The sequence below is a fragment of the Cervus elaphus genome, chromosome 12 (assembly GCF_910594005.1).
Source record: "Cervus elaphus chromosome 12, mCerEla1.1, whole genome shotgun sequence".
NCBI classification, from domain to species: Eukaryota; Metazoa; Chordata; class Mammalia; order Artiodactyla; family Cervidae; genus Cervus; species Cervus elaphus.
In genome coordinates this window covers 92,681,128-92,707,821 of record NC_057826.1, presented here as the reverse complement: position 1 = coordinate 92,707,821, position 26,694 = coordinate 92,681,128, and the positions used below count along the sequence as shown (strand labels likewise).

The window sequence follows — 26,694 nt, the reverse complement described above, 5'->3', positions numbered from 1 at the left end:
AAGCGGGAGGTGGGGAGTCCCTTCAGGTGACAGGAAGCGCCTGGAGCAAGGGCTGTTGGGAACCTCTCACCCAGGCTCCCCGGGGCAGCAAACAGGATGCGGCGGGAGGAGGAGGTGGAGGTCACAGGGTTTGTGAGCAGGGGCTAGGGATAGGGGAGACGTTCTGCCCCGCCAGCTCTCTGCTTGGACTCCCAGGACGGTGGGGTGCCCATCCCTGAGCTGTGGAGAGTGGAGGGTGAGAGGAGGAGAGGAGCCTGAGCCGCTTAGTCAGGAGGGAGTGGGCGGGTTCTCCCTGAGACACCCGCGGGAGGGGTTTATCAGGTGAGGGGCGGTGGGCAGGTAGAAACCAGGCCTGGAGTTCAGTGGAGAGGCTGCGGCTGTGGAGGCAGACTCGTGAGTCATCTGCTCTGGGAGGTCACTTTTTTTTTTTTTCCCTTTTTTTTTTTCCCCACTCAGATGGTGTTCCCTCCCTCTTACTCTTCCAAAGGAAGAGAAGAACGATCATCAATGGCCAATAGCAGCTGCAAAAGCAACACCAAAGACCGGCTTCACGCTCAGGAGAGAACACTGCATCTCTTCCTCATGGTTTCGGATGCTCTACACAATCAGAGAAACTTCTCTAGTAACTAACTATAGAAATGATCCCTGAAAGTATAGTCTTGGGAGGTCACTTTTTAACCTCTGGGTCCACGCCTGGGAGCTGGCTGTTTGGAGACCCAGGTGAGTAGAGTCCTCTTGGACTTCATAGTAGTGGTGATCAGACTGAACTGGTTTAACTTTATGAAGATCCTAGGAATTTGATCTTCTTGAATAAAAGTTATGGATGATGTGTGAGAAACTCAAGGAGAACTTGAGTCACCTAGCACAAATCTGAGCCCTGACTGGCCTTCACAAATATAGAGATCCAGCCCTACAGTCATAGGATTTAAAGTCTTAGTCATGCCGGCCCTTTTCTGTTCTAATGCTTTACCACGGGAATGTGTGCTCCTGGATGTAATCCACCTTTTAGCTATTTTTGAGTCAGGGCACATTGGAAAAAAAAGTCTTTAAGTCTAACAAACTGTAATTGTAGACTGTGGTAGATTTCATTTGCACAAAGTGTGTAGTGATACTATTAACCCTTTGGATGAAGCCCATAATGTACATACAGTCTCCGGATGCCTCTGTTTGCTGACACAGGCTCTTGCCAGAGTGACTCACAGGACTAGGCTTGAGTGTGGTGCTCTCCAAACATTCCCGGTAGCAAACTCATATCAGGAAAGAAAATGTGAGCATGCACCTTATCACAGGTGCATTTATCATTAAATCAATATGAAGGAGGAAACAGACAGAGTTGGACTCCGTCTTAGGCCAGGCTGCGAACATCAGGCTACACGCATGGTCACCCTCCCAATGGACTCTGAACTTTGTGCCCGTGTCTATAGAAGTGGCAGACCAATGGGAAACCAGACCCCCCGGATAAAAGAGCCACAGGACTTGTACTTGGACTCTCGTTGCCTAAAAGAATATGCTAATTATCTCTGTAACAGAACAAAGTGGTAAATTCCATTATGTTTATCGGGATATGACCACAGGCCTATTGATAAATGTCCACTGTTTATCTAGTCTTAATGACACATGAATCATGGGTTAACTTTGATCACATCTTTTACCTTGTCCAGACTAGTTTCAAGGAATTTGGGGAGGTGGGTTTGAGCAAGTACACTTAGGGTATATAAGGTTTTCACAAAAACTGGTCGGGGTCCTTGGCTAAGAGGAGACTCTGCCTTGGGCCCGCCACTATCTGCATTGTCCTTCTGAGTGAGTTTGTTTCCCGAAACGCTTGGCTACAACAAATATATTATAAAACATATGCCGGAAATATAAATTTTAAAGACTGAGATAAAAATAAACACAAATAGCAATTTTCATATTTTCTCTACACTGAAAGGATTGTCTTATAAACATCTGATATGTTTTCCTTCCAGTTTTCTTTGTGTTCCTATGCATGCATATTTTTAGTGTCTGCCCAAAATGCCTTTAACCCTTCTTTAGCTCCTGGCCATTTAGGTTTTGTTTAGTTTTTCTTTATTATGAAAGTAAGGCTGTCAAGAATGACCCAGACTTGCCGGGGAGTGTCCAGGAGTGTCTAGCAGAGGCGTGGGTCGGTGGTGGCCTGCTGCAGGTCTGGGGGCAGTGAGTGTAGCAGTACGTGCTTGGGATCTTTTGAAGGAGGTCACCATTATCTTCATTATCTTCATTACCTTCACCATAGTTTGGCCCCAGGTAAATAACAGGGAGGGAACACAGCTCCACCCATCTACAAAAAATTGGATTAAAGATTTACTGAGCATGGCCCCGCCCATCAGAACAGTTTCCCCCACAGTCAGTCTCTCCCATCAGGAAGCCTCTTATCCTTCTCCAGCAGACGGCAGACAGACTGAAACAGACTGAAAGCCACAATCACAGAAAACTAACCAATCTGATCACATGGACCACAGCCTTGTCTAACTCAATGAAACTAAGAGCCATGCCATATAGGGCCACCCAAGATAGATGGGTCATGGTGGAGAGTTCTGACATGACGTGGTCCACTGGAGTAGGGAATGGCAAACCACTTCAGTATTCTTGCCTTGAGAACCCCATGAACAGTATGAAAAGGCAAAAAGATAGGACACTGAAAGATGAACTTTCCAGGTTGGTAGGTGCCCAATATGCTACTGGAGATCAGTGGAGAACTAACTCCAGAAAGAATGAAGGGATGGAGCTGAAGCAAAAATAACACCCAATTGTGGATGTGACTGGTGATGGAAGCAAAATACGATGCTGCAAAGAGCAATATTGCATAGGAACCTGGAATGTTAGGTCCATGAATCAAGGCAAATTGGCAGCGGTCAAACAGGAGATGCCAAGAGTGAACATCGACATTTTAGGAATCAGTGAACGAAATGCACTGAAATGAGTGAATTTAACTCAGATGACCATTATATCTACTACTGTGGACAGTAGTAGATATACTTCTCCCCTTAGAAGAAATGGAGTAGCCATCATAGTCAACAAAAGAGTCTGAAATACAGTAATTAAATGCAATCTCAAAAACCACAGAATGATCTCTGTTCCTTTCCAAGGCAAACCATTCAACATCACAGTAATCCAAGTCTATGCCCTGACCAGTAATGCTGAAGAAGCTGAACGGTTCTATGAAGACCTACAAGACCTTCTAGAACTAACACCCAAAAATGATGTCCTTTTCATTAAGGAGGACTGGAATGCAAAAGTAGGAAGTCAAGAAACACCTGGAGTAACAGGCAAATTTGGCCTTGGAGTACAGAATGAAGCAGGCTAATAGAGTTTTGCCAAGAGAAAGCACTGGTCATAGTAAACACCCTCTTCCAACAACACAAGAGAAGACTCTACACATGGACATCACTAGATGGTCAATACCAAAATCAGATTGATTATTTTCTTTGCAGCCAAAGATGGAGAAGCTCTATACAGTCAGCAAATCAGGACCGGGAGCTGATTGTGGCTCAAATCATGAACTCCTTATTGCCAAATTCAGACTGAAATTGAAGACAGTAGGAAAAACCACTAGACCATCCAGGTATGACCTAAATCGAATCCCTTACTAATATACAGTGGAAGTGAGAAATAGATTCAAGGGATTAGATCTGATAGACAGAGTGCCTGAAGAACTAGGGATGGAGATTTGTGACACTGTACAGGAGGCAGGAATCAAGCCCATCCCCAAGAAAAAGAAATGTAAAAAGCAAAATGGCTGTCTGAGGAGGCCTTACAAAGAGCTGTGAAAAGAAGAGAAGCAAAAAGGAAAGGAGAAAAGGAAAGATTTTCCCATTTGAATGCAGAGTTCCAAAGAATAGCAAGGAGAGATAAGAAAGCCTTCCTAAGTGATCAGTGCAAAGAAATAAAATATCTTCATGACCCAGGTAATCATGATGGTGTGATCACTCACCTAGAGTCAGACATCCTGGAATGCAAAGTCAAGTGGGCTTTAGGAAGCATCACTATGAACAAAGCTAGTGGAGGTGATGGAATTCCAGTTGAGCTATTTCAGATCCTAAAAGATGATGCTGTGAAACTGCCACACCCAATATGGCAGCAAATTTGGAAAACTCAGCAGTGGCCACAGGACTGGAAAAGGTCATTCCAATCCCAAAGAAAGGCAATCCCAAAGAATGCTTAAACTACCACACAACTGCACTCATCTCACATGCTAGTAAAGCAATGCTCAAAATTCTCCAAGCCAGGCTTCAACAGTATGTGAACCATGAACCTTCAGATGTTCAAGCTGGATTTAGAAAAGGCAGAGGAACCAGAGATTAAACTGCCAACATCCGTTGCATTATCAAAAAAGCAAGAGAGTTCCAGAAAGACATCTACTTCTGCTTTATTGACTATGCCAAAGTCTTTGACTGTGTGGATCACAATAAACTGTGGAAAATTCTGAAAGAGATGGGAATACCAGACCACCTGACCTGCCTCCTGAGAAATCTGTATGTAGGTCAGGAAGCAACAGTTAGAACTGGACATGGAACAACAGACTGGTTCCAAATAGGAAAAGGAGGACATCAAGGCTGCCTATTGTCACCCTGCTTATTTAACTTATATGCAGAGTACATCAGGAGAAACGCTGGGCTGGATGAAGCACAAGCTGAAATCAAGATTGCCGGGAGAAATATCAATAACCTCAGATATCCAGATGACACCACCCTTATGGCAGAAAGTGAAGAGGAACTAAAGAGCCTCTTGATGAAAGTAAAAGAAGAGAGTGAGAAAGTTGGCTTAAAACTCAACATTCAGAAAATGAAGATCATGGCATCTGGTCCCATCACTTCATGGCAAATAGATGGGGCAATGGTGGAAACAGTGACAGACTTTATTTTGCGGGGCTGCAAAACCACTGCAGATGGTGACTGCAGCCATGAAACTAAAACATGCTTACTCCTTGGAAGGAAAGCTATGACCAACCTAGACAGCATATTAAAAAGCAGAGACATTACTTTGCCAACAAAGGTCCATCTAGTCAAGGCTATGGTTTTTCTAGTGGTCATGTATGGATGTGAGAGTTGGAGTATAAGAAAGCTGAGCACTGAAGAATTGATGCTTTTGAACTGTGGTGTTGGGGGAGACTCTTGAGAGTCTCTTGGACGGCAAGGAGATCCAACCAGTCCATCCTAAAGGAAATGCATCCTGGATATTCATTGGCAGGACTGATGCTGAAGCTGATACTCCAATACTTTGGCCACCTGATAATAAGAACACACTCAGTGGAAAAGACCCTGATGCTGGGAAAGATTGAAGGCAAGAGGAGAAGGGGATGACAGAGGATGAGATGGATGATACCATCCAAATGGTATCACTGACTCAATGTACATGAGTTTGAGTAAACTCTGGGAGTTGGGGATGGACAGGGAGGCCTTGCATGCTGCAGTCCATGGGTCACAAACAACTGGACATGACTGAGGAACTGAACTGAACTGAACTGAGTACCTGGCTTATACACAGTTGATGCTGGAAAAAAAATAGTGTAAAAAGCCAAGTGGTTATTCTGGAGCCTATAGAAGACAGGATGATGCCTTATTTTAAATACAAAATTCTTTGGTGTGGAGATCCTTTAATACTGATCTTCATTTTTTTCAAAAGTTAAAAATGTTTGGCCATGTTGAGTGGCTTGTGGGATCTTAGTTCCCTGACCAGGGATTGAACCTGGGCCCCTGGCAATGAGAACACTTAAGTCCTAACCACTGGACCACCAAGGAATTTCCCAATCTTCATTTTTTTAGATGAGGAAATTAGAATTTAGGAAAGTTAAGAATCTTATCCAGGGTCATACAGCTATTCAGTGACAGCTCAAGGATTAGAGCTCAGGGCTTAAGCTACTAGCCACTGCCCTAGTCTTATCTTCAAAGGGTTTTACTTTCTTTTTCTATTTTTCTAATTAATTTAATCTGTAATGAAGCTAACAAAACATTTGAAAAGCACCAAAGAGTATATGATGAAAACTATCATATTCCAACTTCCCATCCCAATTTCACCTCCCTAGAAGTAATAGTATTAATGATTTATTTAATCTTGCAGGAATTTTCCATGCATTCTTTTGAAAAATGATCACATACTGACACCACATAAATAGTAGCTCACTCTCTCTCTGCAAGTGTGTATGTCTATATATAAACATATATGTATACATATATACATATATATACCTATGTACCTACTTGTGTGTATGTATATACTGCTCTGCACCTCGTTTTTTTAAATTGTCAGTGTATACATATCTTGGAGACGTCTCCATATCACAGTGTATAAGCAATTCATTTTCAAAAGCTTAAATGTTAACTTTAACTGGTACTAAGTTTTTCTGCAGAGTACATCATGAGAAACGCTGGGCCAGAAGAAGCACAAGCTGGAATCAAGATTGCTGGGAGAAATATTAATAACTTCAGATATGCAGATGACACCACCCTTATGGCAGAGAGTGAAGAGGAACTAAAGAGCCTCTTGATGAAAGTGAAAGAGGAGAGTGAAAAAGTTGGCTTAAAGCTTAACATTCAGAAAACTAAGATCATGGCATCTGGTCCCATCACCTCATGGGAAATAGACGGGGAGACAGTGGAAACAGTGTCAGACTTCATTTTGGGGGGCTCCAAAATCACTGTGGATGGTGACTGCAGCCATGAAATTAAAAGACACTTACTCCTTGGAAGGAAAGTTATGACCAACCTAGATAGCATATTAAAAAGCGTAAAGTTAAGAATTCACGGGGCCGGGAAATAGTCAGCGTACTTTGAATTCAGAATATTTTCGGCACATTTTCCTGTCATGCCCAGGTGCCCCTCTGTCCCCAGTCTGCAGCCGGTCTGAGAAGGGCCCCGGAAAGGCCTCCCGCATCAGCACGCCCCTCCCCGGCTCTCTCCCCTGGCCTGTTCCGTTGCTGGGCGCCTCCCTCCTGTACTTCGTTATCTGGCCCTCCAAAGTGTTTTGCTCCGTAATGCCTTTCGCATGCTCCGTGTTCGCCTCGCCTTGCCAGGACTGCAGGCTCCAAGGTGTCCATATCATTATACCTCATCCAGACAGCCTGGAAATTGTCCTAAGTCCATGTTTTCGCCTTTTACATTATCTTGAGTGCCCCCCCCCACCTCCCCGAGTTCATTCGCACACTTCCTGAATCAACAGCCTCATCCCCCATCGCTGTCCATACCTGTGTCTGCCCAGCCATAAAGACTTCGGGGACGCAAGCGGCGTGAAGGGGGAAGCCCGCAGCGTGGACACACACCGGGTCCTGTTAGACGCATCTTGCTTTCGCATCTGTTGGTGATTACTGTTTGATCTTGGAGAAGCTTCAGCAGCTGACACTGGTTAGTTTTGGTCTCCAGGAGCTTGCTTTGAGCCCCACCCCGACTAAGGGGTGGGGGTAAAAGTTGAGTCATTTCTGAGGAGGTAATTGGAGAAAGATTATGGACTTAGCTGCTCATGGAGGCTGTCTCCACTTGAGCTGTGTGGCGAGGCTGCCTATCCCTCAGGATCCAGTGAAGACTTTTGTAGCCGGTAAGAACTACACATTTCGGGAGGGCTTCCGTGGTGGCTGAGACGGCAAAGAAGCTGCCTGCAATGCAGGAGGCCTGGGTTTGATCCTTGGGTTGGGAAGATCCCCCAAGAGAAGGGAATGACTACCCACTCCAGTATTCTTGCCTGGAGAATCCCATGGACAGGGAAGCGTGGCGGGCCACAGTCCATGGGCTGGCAAAGAGTCAGACACGACTGACTGACTCCTCACATCTTATCAAATAACTTTAAAGGCTCCCATATGCCACATCAAATACATCTTTTCTTTTGTTGTAAGTTATTTTTAAAGGCTTTTTTATTTGTTTACAATCCTTTGGATATGATTGTTTTTTATGTTTCGTTGCTAAGTCATGTCCGACTTTGCCACCTCATGGACTACAGCACGCCAGGATCCTCTGTCCTCCACTAGCTCCTGGGGTTGCTCCGATTCAGGTCCATTGAATCAGTGATGCTACCTAACCATCTCATCCTCTCCTGTCCCCTTCTCCTTTTGCCTTCAGTCTTTCCCACCATCAGGGTCTTTCCCAATGAGTCAGCTTTTTGCATCAGGTGGCCAAAGCATTGGAGTTTCAGCTTCAACATCAGTCCTTCCAATGAAAATTCAGGACTCATTTCCTTTAGGATGGACTGGTTGGATCTCCTTGCAGTCCAAGGGACGCTCAAGAATCTCCTCCAACACCACAGTTCAAAAGCATCAATTCTTTGGCGCTCAGCCTTCTTTATGGCCCAACTCTCACATCTGTACATGACTCCTGGAAATAACATGGCTTTGACTATACGGACCTTTGTTGGCAGAGTGGCAGAGGTTACTTTTTTTTTTTCCAGAGGTTACTTTTTAATATGCTGTCTAGGTTTGTCATACCTTTCCTTCCAAGGAGCAACCATCTTTTAATTTTATGGCTTTAGTCACCATCCATAGTGATTTTGGAGCCCAAGAAAATAAAATGTTATTGCTTCCACTTTTCCCCCTTCTATTTGCCATGAAGTGATGGAACCAGATGCTATGATCTTAGTCTTTTGGACCATGAGTTTTAAGCCAGCTTTATCACTCTCTTCTTTCACTTTTATCAAAAGGCTCTTTAGTTCCTCTTCACTTTATGCTATTAGAGTGGTATCATCTGCGTATCTGAGGTTGTTGATATTTCTCCTGGGAATCTTGTATTTCATGCAGCCCAGTATTTTGCATAATGTACTCTACACATAAATTAAATAAGCAGGGTAACAATATACAGTTTTGATGTACTCCTTCCCCAATTTGGGACCAGTTCATTGTTCCATGTCTGGTTCTAACAACAGTTTCTTGACCTGCATACAAGTTTCTCAGAAGACAGGTAAGTGGTCTGGTATTCCCATCTCTTAAAAATTTTTCCACAGTTTGTTGTGATCCACACAGTCAAAGACTTTAGCATAGTCAATGAAGCAGAAGTAGCTATTTTGCTGGAATTTCCTTTCTTTCTCCATGATCCAGTGGATGTTGGCAGTTTGACCTCTGCCTTTTCTAAATCCAGCTTGTACATCTGGAAGTTCTCAGTTTATGTACTGTTGAAGCCTAGCTTGAAGGATTTTGAGTATAACCTTGATAGCATGTGAAATGAACACAGTTATATGGCAGTTTGAATATTCTTTGGCATTGCCCTTCTTTGGGATTGGAATGAAAACTGACTTTTTCCAGTCCTCTGGCCGCTGCTGAGTTTTTCAAGTTTGTTGACATATTGACTGTAGCACTTTTAGACCACCCTAATTTATGATTGATTTCTTAGAACTCTGCCCATACTTGAAAATTTGAGGGAAGTGAAAAAATTTAACCTACAAATTGTTTACAGTGTAATGAATACTTTATGAATATTGCATTTAACAATCAATGAAGTATGACTATGTTGATTAAATATTTATTCAACTCAATTTTGTGGTTATCTTTTGGTATTTTGGAACCAGCTTTTTTTTTTTTTTTTAAGATTTCAAATATTTCTTTGGTGCTTAAAAAGTCTGAAGGTCGTACACTCTGTGCCCATTGTGTCTTGGGGATGAAATGCCACAGGCCCCTACAGCTCTTTGGGTTCCTGGCTTTGGGCTCTTTACAAACCTGTTTCTGTATCAGATCCTTCCATTAGGGGACAATTCCTACCATTCTGATCTCAGTCTAGATGTCACCCTATCCAAGAAAGTTTTCTTGATCACTCACTGGAAAATAATCATCTAGTCACACTATTTCACTTCTCACTCTAGCATGCTCATTGCCACTAGCTGATGTTATTCTTCTAATAATATCTAGATGCTAATAGATGGATTTATTCTGAATCTGTTGATTTACTGATCTACCAGTCTACTGATCTATATATCAATTGATTGTCCACCCCTACTGGAATGTAACATCAGAGATATTGTCAGTCTAATCATGTCCACACCCCTACTATCTAACATAGGGTCTGACACATAATAAGTGCTCAATAAATATTTGTGACTTAATTGAGATGATAGTTAAGATCATTATACACCTTTACTAGCTCATGTATTTCCCAAGTATTGTGATGATTTGAGAAAAAGAGGTAGGATGGTGTGGGTGGCAGAATAATAGCCCCCAAAGAGGTCCACATTAGGATCCTGGGAACCTGTGAGTTTGTGAAGTCACAGGGCAAAGGGGAATTAAGGTTGATCATCATCTGACCCTACAAAGAGATTATCCAGGTGAGCCTAATGTAATCACAAGGGTCCTTTCAAGCAGAAGGATGAGGCCAGCAAGGAAGTCAGGGGGATGTAACATGAGAAGGACTGAGCACCCCATTGCTGACTTTAAGGTAAAGGAGGAGGGCTGAGAGCCAAGGGGTGTGTGTGGCTTCTACAGACTGAAAAAGGCAAAGAAATGGATTCTCCTGAAGGCCTCCCTATAGGACTTTCTTTTCACTCAGTGAGACTTATTTCAGACTTCTGACCTCTAGAACTGTAAGATAATACATCTGTATTGTTTAAGGCACTTACATTTGTGGTGATTTGTTATTCGCAGCAATGGAAAACTAGTAATATAGGTGGTTCTGTTATTGTCGCAGAGGAAGACATAGAGGCCCATCCTTGAGAGGCCATTTATTCAAAGTCATTTAGGCATTTAGCTCAAGCTAGATTCCCATTGGTCAGAGTGTCTATCAATCCTGTGAGTATTTGTTCCACTTGCCTATCACTTTATAACCGACCAACTCAAAGCACAGTGGCTTAGAACCATACGCTATTATCTTCAAGCTTTTCTTCTTGCAAGGACTTTTGCAGGAGGACAGGATAATCAGGGGCTTCCCAAGTGGCCCAGTGGTAAAGAATCCCCCTGCAATGCAGGAAACGCAGGAGACGTGGGCTTGATCCCGGGGTCAGGAAGGTCCCCTGGAGGAGGAAGTGGCAACCCACTCCAGTATTCTTGCCTGGAGAATTCCATGGACAGAAGAGCCTGGTGGACCACAGTCCGTGGGGTCGCAAAGAGTTGGACACAAGTGAGCCACTAACACTTTCATGCTGTTATGAGGTGGTGCCTGCAAGGGGACAGTAGCTAGTAAATAGAATGAGAGGGTTGAGGCATTTCTGGGGCCAATACCAAGTTCATCTCTTCGGGCTCAAGGAGAGGGTTAGCTGGTTATATAGAGAGAAGACTTGGCCCCAGTTCACTTCGTACTTCCTGGCTTTAGCTCATATTTGCCTGAGGCATGCCTAGGACCTGACTCTTCCCCTAGAAGCAACAAAGAGCACCACCCCCCTGCCCAATAATCAGAAGCACATTGAATTTTCTCTTTAAAAGAGTCATACTGGGGAAAAAAAAAAAAAAAGAGTCATACTGTTTCATTGTATTCATTGATAACCATGAGAAGAACACCAGAAAGCATGCTGGATTCTAATGGGAATCCCTCCCTGCCTTTTCTCTCCACCTGTCTCTTACAGATCAATATCAGTGCAACCCAGAACGGCCGTGCATCACTTGTCAGCTTTCTTCTCAGTGAGAACGTTGATCTGCACCAGAAGATGGAAGTGAGTCTAAGGTAACATGGACTTGGATCCCAGTTCTGAGGCTTGGCTGTGCTGTAAGATGCTGCTTGCAGATACACTGGGGAGGGGAAGGGGAGGAACGGTGATCACAAAGGAGGAATTCTTTCTGGGAGGGCTGACCAACTCCTTTTGCAGACTGACTTTTAATCATGAGAAATAGAATCCGAGGGCTGAATTTTAGAAAGTTGTTGCAGTTCCTGAACAAAACGAAATCTTTGTGTTTTAAATATTTATATTTGCCGCAGTTAAACTTTCTCATGTGTCTGGAGATGGCCATTCTTGTATTAAATTTATCAGTCTGCGAAAATGATGAAGCTGCTGTTAATAGGCAGGAGAAGGATTATTTTTCCCCCTTTGCTGACCGATTTTGTTTTTCTTTTGAAAGTCAGTCATTTGTACTGATTTAGGTTTTCTGAAGTTGGCCCTGGCAAAATTAACAAAGGCCATCTGTGCTGGAATTAGATGCTATTTTTCACTCTACTTTCATTTCTCCTGGGAGAATATTCTTTCCTCTGATCTTGCTTAAGCCATTACTATTTATTGTATTAACTGGAGAGAAGGGATGTGATTTAAACCAGGATTGGTAGTTTCTGGAGAATGGCATGAGAAGCTCTGAATTTGCCTGGTCTATCCAAGGATGCCTCCTGTTTCTCAGGAGGTTTTGGGGTCACAGCAAGGCTGGTAGTCCCAGCAGGAAGGGCCCTCCCTATGTCCCTGGGATTAGGGATCTGTTCTCTTTTTTCATGCTTGGTGTCATAGAAACCAGGCCCTCCCAGAGCAGAAGAGGTCTGTATGGAAAGCCTGCCCCTCCACCGCATCTGTCTCCGACTGCCCATGCTCACCCTTGGATAGTCTGATGTACACAGCTTTAGGTCCCATCTGCCCCTCCTTTCCTCCTGCTCTGAGTACTGCTGGGTTCTTTGCTCAATCACTGTATCTTTCTTCCATCCATATACCCCTGTGGGAAGGAGGCTGGTGTTGATGTTGGAGTCAGAAAGATCTGGGTTCGAATCCAGTCTCTGCCACTTCCTAGCTCAGATGCCTCAGGAGGTGATTTAACCTCTGTGTCTCGAATTGATAGCTTAGGTGATTCAGGATCTCCAAAGAAGAAGATTTAGCTTCTGGACCAGGCACCAGCCTTGATCACTCAAGAGCTTTTGTGTAGCAGAGTTTTATTAAAGTATAAGAAGGGGCAGAGAAAGCTTCTGACATAGACATCTGAAGGGGGATGGAGAGTGCCCCCCTTGCTGGTGTTAGCAAGGGAGTTAGATACTTTTTAATTACTTATTACAGTGAATCAAAAGAATGTCTAAGGTGGTAAAGATCTTACTAGACCCACTCCCACAATTTACATTTTAAGATGACAGGATTAGAACTAACAATAGAAAGATCTTACCAGACCCACTCCCATAATATACAATTTAAGATAACAGGATTAGTCAGAAGGTTTTCTAGAAGGAGAAACTGTCCTCAAGCAGGATACATTGTTGTTATATAATCCTTAGTACAGAGTTTAAACTGAGTTGTTTGTTGTGTTATCATCAGTTCTGGGCTTAAAGCAAAAACGTTTTATGTGACTAAGACTACGGAATGTAGAGAGAAAAAAAAGACTTTGTCATTTCCTCCTCCTTGAGAATTCTAGACCCCTGTCTCCTCTTTGAGAGCCCCAGACCCTTTTCTCCTCCTCAGGGACCCGGACTTCTTATCAACCTACCTAGGAACTGACTCTCTCAGTACGTAAAGTGTGGAATAGAAGACCTAACTGCTGGGGTGGTTGTGAATGAAAAGCTGTCAGCCTAGTGTTTTAAACAGTATTAACTGCTGGGGATATGAGAATATTAACTGTAGGGATGTGAGAGTTGGACTATAAAGAAAGCTGAGTGCCGAAGAATTGATGCTTTTGAACTGTGGTGTTGGAGGAGACTCTTGAGCGTCCCTTGGACTGCAAGGAGATCCAACCAGTCCATCCTAAAGGAGATCAGTCCTGAATATTCATTGGAAGGACTGATGCTGAAGCTGAAACTCCAATACTTTGGCCACCTGATGGGAAGAAATGACTCACTGGAAAAGACCCTGAGGCTGGGAAAGATTGAAGGTGGGAGGGGCAGGGGATGACAGAGGATGAGATGGTTGGATGGCATCACTGACTCAATGGACATGGGTTTGAGCAAGCTCTAGGAGTTGGTGATGGAGGGAGGCCTGGCGTGCTGCAGTCCGTGGGGTCGCAAAGAATCGGACACGACTGAGCGACTGAACTGAACTCAACTACTGGGGACGTGAGTGTGTAGTAGTACCCTTGGGAGGACGCGTTGTATGTGCGTACCCGATGCTGACTAACGTCATGTCTCTGCTTGAGCGGCACCGTGCCCCGTCCTCTGCACCCACCCTCGAGGCATCTGCACCCCTTCTCTCCCCTCCCTCAGCCTCTCAGCCAGCTTCTGTGGTCCACACGGTTTCACTGCATCCGCTCCCTGCGCCCCAACCCCGCCCCTCCCCTCTAGATGCCCCTCACCTGACTCTCACACCTTAACTGTGTCCTCCTCGCCTTTTTTCATCCTGCAGCTGCCTTTTCTACCCCCAGGGAGGTGTTTTCTCTGGAGCCCCCGGGGCCAGGGGCAGCTGGGTAGGAGTGAGGCAGCCAGAGGCTGTGTGTGTGAGTGTGCAGGGGGGCACTGAGCCTGGCAGAGCTGGTGAGAAGCCTGCGCTGCAGGTGACTGAGCGCGTGGCTGGAAGACAGGCATTTTAGCCACAAAGGGGGAGGAAAGCAGGCTGTAGGGGCTTGGCGAATACGCGGTGGTCAGACTGCACCCGCGGGAGGGCTGAGCATGGACTGTACCCTCGGTGAGGGGGTGTTAGTCCTCCAACCCGCTCTCGGGAGAAAAAGCCCTAGTTCAAGGCAAGTTAGGAAATATGGAATATGACTGCTATTGTGGTTATTCCCACTGCACTCTAGCTCTTTGAAGGCTCTGAGAAGTCCCACAGTTAAGCTATTCAGTAGTTTCTTAGTCTTCATATTTGAGCTCAGATGTCAATTCTTCAGGAAAGCTTTTTTCTGACCTCTGGCAAGTTTGGCCCTCAGCCCACCCGCACACATGCTATCTTACTACTCTGCAGTTTTCCTCCAAGGTACTTAACACAATTAGTAACCGTATATTTATTTTGTGACTTAAAAAAAATCAATGTCACTTTCCCTACTTGATGAACGATTCCTGAGGCTGGGCCATGTTCACCACTGAACCCCTTGTTCTTGTTCAGTCGCTCGGTCATGTCCGACTCTTTGTGGTCCCATTGCCCGCAGCACACCAGGCTTCCCTGTCCATCACCATCTCCCAGAGTTTACTCAAACTCATGTCCATTGAGTCAGTGATGCCATCCAACCGTCTCGTCCTCTGTCATCCCCTTCTCCTCCTGTCTTCAATCTTTCCCAGCATCATGTCTTTTCCAGTGAGTCAGCTCTTCATATCAGATGACCAAAGTATTGGAGCTTCAGCTTCAGCATCAGTCCCTCCAGTGAAAATTCAGGTCTGATTTCCTTTAGGATTGACAGGTTTGATCTTGCTGTCTAAGGGACTCTCGAGAGCCTTCTCCAGCACCCTAGTTAGAAAGCATCAATTCTTCAGTGCTCAGCCTTCTTTATGGTCCAACTCTCACATCCATACAGGACTACTGGAAAAACCATAGATTTCATCCATTCATAGGCTCTGACTGAACCCCTAGCATCCTGAAGAGAGCCTGGCTTATAGTAGGTGTTCAGAATCAAGTTCTAGAATAAATGATGCGGGAGGTGGGGTTGCTGGTGAGCATGTTAGCTGTGCGACCTCGGCAGGCAAGTGATTGCTGAAGACTTACTGAAGGACTCGCCACCATGCTGGGCCGTGTCAGTGTTCAGGGGGTTATCTGCTGAAATGGGTCACTTTTTTATCTGAATGTTGAAGCCAGAATTTTTTGAATTTGAAATTGTCATTTGTTTCTGCAGCCGAAGGTGTCCCCTCTTCATTTAGCTGTTCTCAACAACCATGTCACAGTGGTGAACAGCTTATTAAGTGCACGGCATGACGCTGATATCTTAAATCTGGTAAGCCAGCAAGTCAGAACCTGGAGAGTCAGTTTTCTTGTTTCAACTCAGTGTGTGTTTAAGGGTGGTTTTGATCAAGTTCGAGGTTCCTGGGAGGAACAGGCACATTCATTTTTTATCCTTTTCCTCCTCTCACCCTCACTCCCACTTGCACACACATATTTTGTCTTTTTCAAATGCACAACTGGGATTCAGCCAGTGCATTATTAAACTGTTCACATTTAACAGGCCCAGTGCTTTGGATAGATAAACAGTAGCTCGGAGGTAAATTGCCAGAGCCTCTTTAAATCAAAAGCTGCTCCCCCAGTGTGAAATGTTGTAGTTGGCAGAGAACACTTTTCCCCCAGAAGGAAGCTTTGTATGACAGACCATAAGGCAAAAGAGACCTCTTGAAATTTAAAAAAAAAAAATCACCATGAATTCAGTCCATTGGAGCAGAATCAAATGTTCCGTAGAAGGCATCCATCACTGGCTAGAAATGGAAATGTTGAGGTGGAAGAATTAAGAGGATGGGGGTGGGTGCTGTCTGCACCGGGCCCCGCTGTGGGACGGGCTGCCCTCTTCCAGAGGCCAGGAGTGGGAAGGAAAACTCTCAGAGAGAGGGGTCTTAACCCATGAGCCTCGGGACCTCTCCCTCCTTCCTGGCTGCCCCCTGCAAGGTCAGGAGTGGCCATGATTGGTGAGGATGCCTGAACTTACCCACTGGGTAGTCCTCGGTTTCCTCATCTGTGAAGCCAGAGCACTGATTCCCATCTCTGCTCCAGCTCCAACCTGTGAGGTCACGGGTGCCCTGAGCTGAATGGGGACTTAACTCCCTGTCCGTCCCTTCCTTCCCCAGGGACCATTCTCCTCCCTGGTCTTCTACTATCCCAAAAGTGTGGGGGAAGAGAAATCCCCCTTGTTATTAAACATACATGTGTGTTTAGATATGTTAATGCCCCAGATCTTTTCTTATGGGCAGCATCTTTCTCTCCACAAGGACAGAACTCACAAGTGGTTCTGGTTTCACCAGAATTGGCTACCTCCACTCCAGCAAATGAGGCTTGCTAGACCGCCATCCAGGGTGTCAAACTCCTCATCACTGATGGTTTTTGTTAGACTAGGAATACACACAGTGTATAAAAGTAAGGAGACATAAATAAGCTAAAAAACTTACAATTTGGTTCTAATCCCCCCAAAGAAAGAGAGCTCTCTTAATATTTAGGTTGCATTTCCTGCCCTCTGGACTTCTAGCAGTTTTGCCATTGGGAGGTTTTGTGAGTATTTGGTGTGTGACACTTGTCTCTGTTCCATGTTGGTACAGACTTTCAATCAGTCTGTCAGTGTTTTTTCCATATCTTAGATAATGAGCCTCCAGAGGGGCGCATTGCCACCTAAAAGTGGGTCTTTAGTGAATGCTTTTTGATATTAATTCTGTTAACATGCCAAGCAGGTTGGCCCTGTGCTCTGGGAGGAAGAGTCCTGGACTAGATGCTTCTGCCCAGCTGTGTGACGCTGGGAGAGTCGCTTCGTCCCCCTGGTGTAGGAGTGGGGCTAGATCACAACCAGTGTTCCTGTCCGTGCTAACGTTTTAGAAATGCCTTCACATCAGAGTTTCTTTTGGTGGGAGGTGTAAGACGGGTGACTTTCTTGTGATTTCATCTATTTCTCTGAGACTCTCTTGTCCTTTTTGTGGGAAAATGGTTATTTCAGAAAGGAATTAAAAGCTGACACTCCTTTTATACACTATAATGTATAATAGAGAAAAGCATCAAGAAGGCAGTAAAAATAACCTCTAATCCCTCCATCTAGATGTTATCATTCTTAACATCACCAATGCAATTTCTTCTCTTCCTCTATTTCTATATGTAAATTGAGCTCAGCCAGAGAGTGTTTTTCCCTAAGGTTTTAAATGTTACAAGCACTTTTCCATTTTTACAAATCTCTGAAATTATTTTTTATTGTGGCAAAATAGATGTAGCATAAAACTTAACTATTGTAACCATTTCTAAGTGTACAGTTAGGTGGCATTAAGCATATTGACCATGTGCATAACTCTCACACTGTCTCCAGAGTTTTATCTTTCTAAACTGAAAACTCATACTCATTAAACAGTAATTCCTTATTCCTGCCTCCTCGACACACCATTTCACTGTATCTCTATGAAATTACTACTGTAGGTGTCCCTTATTGAAATTATTTTAAGAAGTTATTTGTGATGCCTACTTTTCCCATATGTGCATATACCATAATTTATCTCATGAGTCTCCTTATTAAGCATGTAACTTCCTTTCAATCTTTCATTGTTATAAATAACAGCAATGAATGTCTCCTGTTCCTGTTTAAAAATAAGTTAGCTTATCTGTTTTCCCTTATGCCTGTGGAGGACACCTTTGCTTTCCCTTTGTCTTTTTATTATGCAACTCTCTTCTCTCTTTAACATGCTGAATTATATTTTTGAAATTTTTCATGGCAGAGGCTGCAGACTCCTTTGCATGTAGTTGCTGATCTTGGAAATGTGGAACTTGTGGAAACCCTGCTGAAGGCTGGCTGTAACTTGAAGATTGTTGACAAGGTCAGTCCATGGACTTCACTCTGTTTAACTGAGCTGCTTGCTGAGTCCTCCCTGTTGGCTGTGAGCCTTGAGAGGCAGGATTAGAATCAGTTCAGTTCAGTCGCTCCGTCGTGTCTGACTCTGTGACCCCATGGAGTACAGCATGCCAGGCCTCCTTGTCCATCACCAACTCCCAGAGTTTACCCAAACTCATGTCCATTGAGTTGGTGAATGCCATCCAACCATCTCATCCTCTGTCGTCCCCTTCTCCTCCTGCCCTCAATCTTTCCCAGCATCGGGGTCTTTTCCAATGAGTCAGTTCTTGGCATCAGGTGGCCAAAGTATTGGAGTTTCAGCTTCAACATCAGTGCTTTCAATGAATATTCAGGACTGATTTCCTCTAGGATGGACTGGTTGCATCTCCTTGCAGTCCAAGGGACTCTCAGAGTCTTCTCCAACACCACAGTTCAAAAGCATCAATTCTTCGGCGCTCAATTTTCTTTATAGTCCAACTCTCACATCACATGACTACTGGAAAAACCATAGCTTTGACTAGATGGACCTTTATAGGCAAAGTAATGTCTCTGCTTTTTAATATGCTGTCTAGGTTGGTCACAGCTTTTCTTCCAAGGAGCAAGCATCTTTTAATTTCATGGCTGCAGTCACCATCTGCAATGCTTTTGGAGCCCCCCAAAAAGAAAGTCTCTCACTGTTTCCACTGTTTCCCCATCTATTTGCCATGAAATGATGGGACCAGATGTCATGATCTTCATTTTTTGAACGTTGAGCTTTAAGCCAACTTTTTCACTCTCCTCTTTCACTTTCATCAAGAGGCTCTTTAGTTCCTCTCTGCTGTCTGCCATAAGGGTGGTGTCATCTGCATATCTGAGGTTATTGATATTTCTCCCAGCAATCTTGATTCCAGTTTGTGCTTCATCCAGCCCAACATTTCATATGATGTATTCTGCATGTAGGTTAAATAAATAGGGTGAAAATATACAGCCTTGATGTATTCCTTTCCCAATTTTGAACCAGTCCATTGTTTCATGTCCGGTTCTAACTGTTGCTTCTTGACCTGCATACAGATTTCTCAGGTGGCAGGTAAGGTGGTCGGTATTCCCACCTCTTAAAGAATTTTCCACAGTTTGTTGTGATCCACACAGTCAAAGACTTTGGCATAGTCAATAAAGCAGAAGTAGATGCTCTACTGGAATTCTCTTGCATTTTCTATGATCCAGCGGATGCTGGCAATTTGATTTCTGGTTCCTCTGCTTTTTCTAAATCCAACTTGAACATCTGGAAGTTCTCAATTCACATGCTGTTGAAGCCTAGCTTGGAGAATTTTGAGCATTACTTTCCTAGCATGTGAGATGAGTGCAATTGTATGGTAATTTGAACATTCTTTGGCATTGTCATTCTTTGAGATTGAAATGAAAACTGATGTTTTCCAGTCCTGTGGCCACTGCTGAGTTTTCCAAATTTGCTGGCATATTGAGTGCAGCACTCAACATCTAAGACAATATAAGTATATACTATTGTAAAAAAGGATGGAGGAATGGACTAAGGGTATGATATATTTATGTTTCTGTTTATACATAAAGAAACTCTGGAAAGAAGAGAAGAAATTTATGATAATGGGTATGTATGGCAAGGATAGCATGAGAGCCAGACAATAGAGGGTAGGGGTGGATGGGAAATGTTTACTAGAAAATCTTTACTAATTTGTAAATTCTTGGACCTTGTGAATTTATCATCTTTTTAAAAAAAATAAATAATTTGTATTTTAGAATGTATATTTTATTGTTGAGGATAAAAATTATTAACAACTTATCTCAATTAAAACTGGGATGTTAATATCAAGATACAAGGTTTCTAGTGCTCGCTTCGGCAGCACATATACTCAAGATACAAGGTTTCTCCAATTTAGGTCCATTTCACAAAAGATAGAATACACAGAAGAACTATACAAAAATGATCTTCACGACCCAGATAATCACAATGGTGTGATCACTCACCTAGAGCCAGCCATCCTGGAATGCAAAGTCAAGTGGGCCTTAGGAAGCATCACTGTGAACAAAACTAGTGGAGGTGATGGAATTCCAGTTGAGCTATTTCAAAGCCTAAAAGATGATGCCGTGACAGTGCTGCATTCAATATGCCAGCAAATTTGGAAAACTCAGCAGTGGCCACAGGACTGGAAAAGGTCAGCTTTCATTCCAACCCCAAAGAAAGGCAATGCCAAAGAATGCGCAAACTACTGCACAATTGCACTCATCTCACACACTAGTAAGGTAATGCTCAAAATTCTCCAAGCTAGGCTTCAACAGCATGTGAATTGAGAACTTCCAGATGTTCAAGCTGGATTTAGAAAAGGCAGAGGAACCAGAAATCAAATTGCCAGCATCCGTTGGATCATAGAAAATGCAAGAGAAAACCAGTAGAGCATCTACTTCTGCTTTATTGACTATGCCAAAGTCTTTGACTGTGTGGATCACAACAAACTGTGGAAAATTCTTTAAGAGGTGGGAATACCGACCACCTTACCTGCCACCTGAGAAATCTGTATGCAGGTCAAGAAGCAACAGTTAGAACCGGACATGAAACAATGGACTGGTTCAAAATTGGGAAAGGAATACATCAAGGCTGTATATTTTCACCCTATTTATTTAACCTACATGCAGAATACATCATATGAAATGTTGGGCTGGATGAAGCACAAACTGGAATCAAGATTGCTGGGAGAAATATCAATAACCTCAGATATGCAGATGACACCACCCTTATGGCAGACAGCAGAGAGGAACTAAAGAGCCTCTTGATGAAAGTGAAAGAGGAGAGTGAAAAAGTTGGCTTAAAGCTCAACGTTCAAAAAATGAAGATCATGACATCTGGTCCCATCATTTCATGGCAAATAGATGGGGAAACAGTGGAAACAGTGAGAGACTTCCTTTTTGGGGGGCTCCAAAAGCATTGCAGATGGTGACTGCAGCCATGAAATTAAAAGATGCTTGCTCCTTGGAAGAAAAGCTGTGACCAACCTAGACAGCATATTAAAAAGCAGAGACATTACTTTGCCTATAAAGGTCCATCTAGTCAAAGCTATGATTTTTCCAGTAGTCATATATGGATGTGAAATTTGGACTGTAAAGAAGGCTGAGCACCAAAGAATTGATGCTTTTGAAGTGTGGTGTTGGAGAAGGTTCTTGAGGGCCCCTTGGACTGTGAGGAGAGCTAACCAGTCCATCCTAAAGGAAATCAACCTGAATTTTAATTGGAAGGACTGACGCTGAGGCTGAAGCTCTAACACTTTAGCCGCCTGATGCAAGGAGCCGAGTCATTGGAAAAGACCCTGGTGCTGGGGAAGATTGAAGGCAGGAGGAGAAGGGGGTGATAGAGGATGAGGTGGTTGGATGGCATCACTGACACAATGGGCATGAGTTTGTGCAAGCTCCGGAAGATAGTTAAGGACAGGGAAACCTGGCGTGCTGCAGCCCATGGGTTGCCAAGAGTCGGACCTGACTGAGGGACTGAAGGACCACACACTGTCCTACATTAGCGTTTTCCCCTTGCCAGTATAAAGCAGTATACTTTATATATAAGTATATAAGCACTTGGAGAGAGTTTCTTCTCTTGTTACAGTTACATAATGGACTGTGGTAAGAACACAACATCATTTGTTTAGTTTCCAACTCATGGGCATTTAAATTATCCTTGTATGCTTAGGGTAAGTCACTTCAGTTGTGTCCAACTCTATGCAACCCTATGGTCTATAGCCCACCAGGCTCCTCTGTCCATAGAATTCTTGATACAAGAATACTGGAGTGGGTTGCCATGCCCTCCTAATGGCATCTTCCCAACCCACCCAGGGACTGAACCCATATCTCCTATGCCTCCTGCACTGGCATGTGGGTTCTTTACCACTAGCATTACCTGGGAAGCTTGTCAGATCTTAGTTCCCTGAACAGGGATCAAACCCACGCTCCCTGCATTGATAGCATGGAATCTCAACCACCAGATCACCAGGGAGGTCTCCATTAACCATTTTTAAATGTCCAGTTCTGTAATGTTAAGAACATTCACTTTGTTATATGGCCAACCTCCAGAACATTTTCATCTTACAAAACTGAAACTCTATAAACCATACCATTCATTTCTTCCTCTCCTAGCCCCATTCTACCTCCTGTCTCTGAATTTGACTGCTCTGGGTACCTCATCTAGGTGGAATCTTATGGTATTTTCCCTTCTGTGACTGTGTACTTAAGGCTCAACCAAGTTGCAACATGTATCAGAATTTCCTTGCTTTTTAAGGTTGCATAATATTTCCTTGTAAATATGCCACCTTTTGCTCATCCGTGAGTGGACATTTGGGTTGCTTGCACCATTAAGCCATATTTTATATTTGTTTTTAAAGATGGACAGCTTTATTTCTTGCATGTGATGCAATTCTACAGGCTCAACCATGGAGGGGTTTGGGTGACCATCTGTTAGGCCCCAGCTTTCCTGAGAAGATATAAAAGAAGACATTGTGTGGCAGCTCTGCTAGGTACTCACACTCACTCACAATCACATCTTAGTTCAATTCTTGCGTCTCTTCTGCGAGGTGGATGAAATTATCCCAGTTTTTAAGAGAAGACATGGGAGGTTTTTGATGTTGTAAAACATCAACATTGTAAGAGGCAAGGCTGAGCATCAAAGCCAAAGCTATTGGCTGCTTGGCTCCCCAGCACTTCTAGAAGTTGCAGTTTTTCCTTCTAGGTCTTTACCGTCACTGGTCATGAGCTCAGGGCATCCCTGATTCCCATTGCAAGCCTGCATCCTCCCTAGTCCATTTCAAGACCACACATTTCATGTTTGTGGACTCTGAAGTGGTGGAATGTTATTTTACTTGTCTCTGTACATCAGTTTTCTTTTTCTGAACATAAAGTATACAGTTTATAAAACATAGAAAAGCACAGGGGAGGAAAACAAAACCAGCCGTATTTCCATCCCTTAGGTGAAATTCCACCAGTGGTGGCTCATTAACTCCATTAACATTTAGTGTTAGTGTTGGTTTGTCCAAAAAGTTCAATTAGGTTTTTCTGTCACGGTATCTTACAGAAAAACCCAAAGGTACTTTCGTCCAGCCCAATGTTAACATTTAGCGTTAGTAGCTTCTCATGCTTTCTTTCGTATTTTATTCTATTTTTTCGTCAACAACACCTCCAGGGCAGTCTGGTGAGTAGAGAATCCATAGCATTGGACAGGGAACTTACGTTGGGCCCCTAATCAAGTGGATTGAATATTCCAGTGAACATGTCTCTGCTATAGCTCGATTCTCTTTTCAAAGCAAAAGCCACAGTTTCCTGGGCCTCATGATCTGTTTTCCAGATTTCCTTTCTCCTCCTCCCTCTTTTCTCATCGGGTCTGGTGCCTAGTTGGCATCCAGGACATATGTAATTAATGAAGAAAAACTCTCTTTTCTCCCTGTTCCCATGATTTTTACCAAAGATAAGTGACTGTTTCTAAGACTGAATGAAGGTCTGGTCTGGCTTCCCTAGTAGCTCAGATGGTAAAGAATCTGCCTGCAATGCAGGAGACCTGGGTTCGATCCCTGGGTCGGGAAGAATGGCTATCCATTCCAGTGTTCTTGCCTGGTCTATTCTGTGGACAGAGAAGCCTGGTAGGCTACAGTCCGTGGGGTCACAAAGAGTCGGACACAACTGAGTGACTAACACACACACACTGGATGGGAAAGAAGGAGCCAAGTTTGGGGGTAAAGCTGACTTTCCCTGTCCTCTCAGCATTCAGGGTCACAAAGCTCCCAGAGGGCCACGTACCCTCAGCAGCACAAGTATCTGCATTTCTACTCCAGCCATGCTCCCTGCAAAGGTTTTCCTATGAGCTTGAAACCTCTGGCTCTCAGAATGCTGCCTTCCCAAAATAGGCTAATTATGGTGATTCAGACGGCTTTACAAGCCAGAATTTAGATAGCATACAATTAGATGCTTGCTAAATGCCTGCAGAATGAAGTTCTTCTTAATTTCATTACTGTCTCTTTTGATTAGAGGCTGATTACTTTCAGCTCTAATTTTTAGGTTCACCTGGGTCTTAGTGTCTGGACTAGCAGACAAATCATTTGAATTGGTGGGAGTTGCATTTCACAAATACTCAGACATGTGAGAGACTTATCAGGATAAGTTTCTGGATCTCTGAGCATAGAAACATGGGTTTCTGAGGTTGGAACTTCTTTCCGAGGTTCTTTCTTTTCTTTCTTCTTTTAAAAAAAATTTTTTTTTGTTTATTTGGCTGTTCTGGGTCTTTGTTGTGGCATGTGGGATCTAGTTCCCTGACCAGGGATCAAACCTAGGCCTTCTGCATTGGGGACGGGGAGCCTTAGCCTCAGGACATACAGGGAAGTCCCTTCTGAGGTTTTTTCTGACCATTCATTTTGATTATCTTCAGGATCCCTGAGCAGATTTTCCATGGGTCCTTTGGAAAGCAAATGAGAACCAGCATCTTTTGCTTGGGGAAATAGTATAGATGTGTGGCTTGGGCACTGCTCAAAATCTAGGGGAACTGTGAACTATACCCACCTTGACAAAGATATGCCATTTGTAATTTGTGAGGTGCCATATGGGCTCCAAGGACATTTATGCCCCCAAATTAGGTCTAGAACAGCCTTTATTGGTCATTCCAAGGGCTTCTCAGGTGGCGCTGTAGTGAAGAATCTATGTGCCAATGCAGGAGATGCAGGAGATGGGGGTTTGATCCCTGGGTCGGGAAGATCCCCTGGAGGAGGGCATGGCAACCCACTCCAGTATTCTTGCCTGGAAAATTCCATGGACAGAGGAGACTGGAAGGCTATAGTCCATAGGGTCACAGAGAATCCAACATGACTTAGCAACTGAGCATGCATGAATGATTTGGTTAAGATTCTAACCCCTCATCTTTGTTTAGAGGTGGTATGATATAATAGAAAAATCTCTGGATAGGAGTCCAGGAAGTTGAGTTCTATATTAGTGTTACCATGATTGATATTTATTCTGAATAAAATTCATCCCTTTGCTGTTTTATTACTCCACCCTCCTCAGTAGGTGGCCTTCACTTGCTGATCTAACATGGCTCTTTGGGCTCCTGCCAGCACGTCAGCATTCCACTTGGGGAGGAGGAGGGAAGGAAGGGGAATGACATCCCTCTTCTCTGTAAGGATGCTTCCCAGAAGTTGCATGTGCTGCTTCCTTTATATGCCACTGGTCAGTACTTAGTTCACATACCAAAGGGTAAGAGAGGCTAGGGAAATACTCCGGTGGCCAAATGCCCAGCTAAAATCAGGAGATCTCTTTTAGAAGAAAGGAAGAAAGGCAATTTGGTGGGGGAAGCGGGCATGGGTTATTAGCTAACGTTTGTGCCACAGGTGGAGTTAGCTTTTGGAGGAGAAGTGTGTGTGATCATATTATTTATTTGCTGAGGACTTCCCAGTGCAGTGAGCCAGAGTGACCCCTGCCAATCTTAGAGAAATGCTTGGGTTCTCATTGATAGCGTGTGTATAAAAAAATCACCTGTTGATGGTGGGTCCCTAAGCCACAATCCTTTCTCTTGCCCCATTGACACAGCTCTCGACACTATCAACATCTAGCATCTCTTAGACCATTACAATGTGCCACAAGCAGTTCTAAGTATGCAATATGTGTTATCACACTTGCCCCTCGCCACTACACAGAGGGGAAGTTACTGAGACCTGGGGAAGCTGAGCACTAGCCCACATTTTCCCCACAAGGAAGCAATGTTGGTGGTATAGTTGCTAAGTCGTGTCCGACTCTTGTGACCCCATGGATGTAGCCTGCCAGGCTATTCATCCATAGGATTTTCCAGGTAAGAATACTGGAGTGGATTGCCACAGTTCAGTTCAGTTCAGCCGCTCAGTTATGTCTGACTCTTTGTGACCCCGTGGAGTGCAGCATGCCAGGCCTCCCTGTCTATCACCAACTTCCAGAGCCTACTTAAGTAGGTTGATGACTACTTAATCATGTCCATTGAGTCAGTGATGCCATCCAACCATCTCATCCTCTGTCATCCCCTTCTCCTCCTGCCCCCAATCCCTCCCAGCATCAGGGTCTTTTCAAATGAGTCAACTCCTCGCATGAGGTGGCCACAGTACTGGAGTTTCAGCTTCAGCATCAGTCCTTCCAATGAACACCCAGGACTGATCTCCTTTAGGATGGACTGGTTGGATTTCCTTGCAGTCCAAGGGACTCTCAAGAGTCTCCTCCAACACCAAAGTTCAAAAGCATCAATTCTTCGGTGCTCAGCTTGCTTTATAGTCCAACTCTCACATCTGTACATGACTAGTGGAAAAACCATAGCTTTGACTAGATGGACTTTTGTTGGCAAACTAATATCTCTGCTTTCTAATATGCTGTCTAGGTTGGTCATAGCTTTTTTCCAAGGAGCAAGCGTCTTGTAATTTCCCCAGTAGAGTCAGGATTTGAATCCAGGGCCCCTTATTCCAAAGCTAGAGCTC

The 26,694-nt window shown here is 44.0% G+C and overlaps 1 protein-coding gene and 1 non-coding gene across 2 annotated transcripts in view; one reads left to right on the top strand and one right to left on the bottom strand.

The window, feature by feature from the left end:
• Positions 1-26,694, top strand: part of ANKDD1B (ankyrin repeat and death domain containing 1B) — a 61,299-nt gene that overhangs the window by 27,981 nt on the left and 6,624 nt on the right. The window contains 3 exon segments of the mRNA XM_043921123.1: positions 11,482-11,568; positions 15,563-15,661; positions 18,117-18,215. Of these exon segments, the coding sequence (XP_043777058.1) occupies positions 11,482-11,568; positions 15,563-15,661; positions 18,117-18,215 (285 nt within the window).
• Positions 448-661, bottom strand: LOC122706078. The gene has a single exon (XR_006344322.1). It is a non-coding gene; the product is annotated as a small nucleolar RNA U3 (small nucleolar RNA).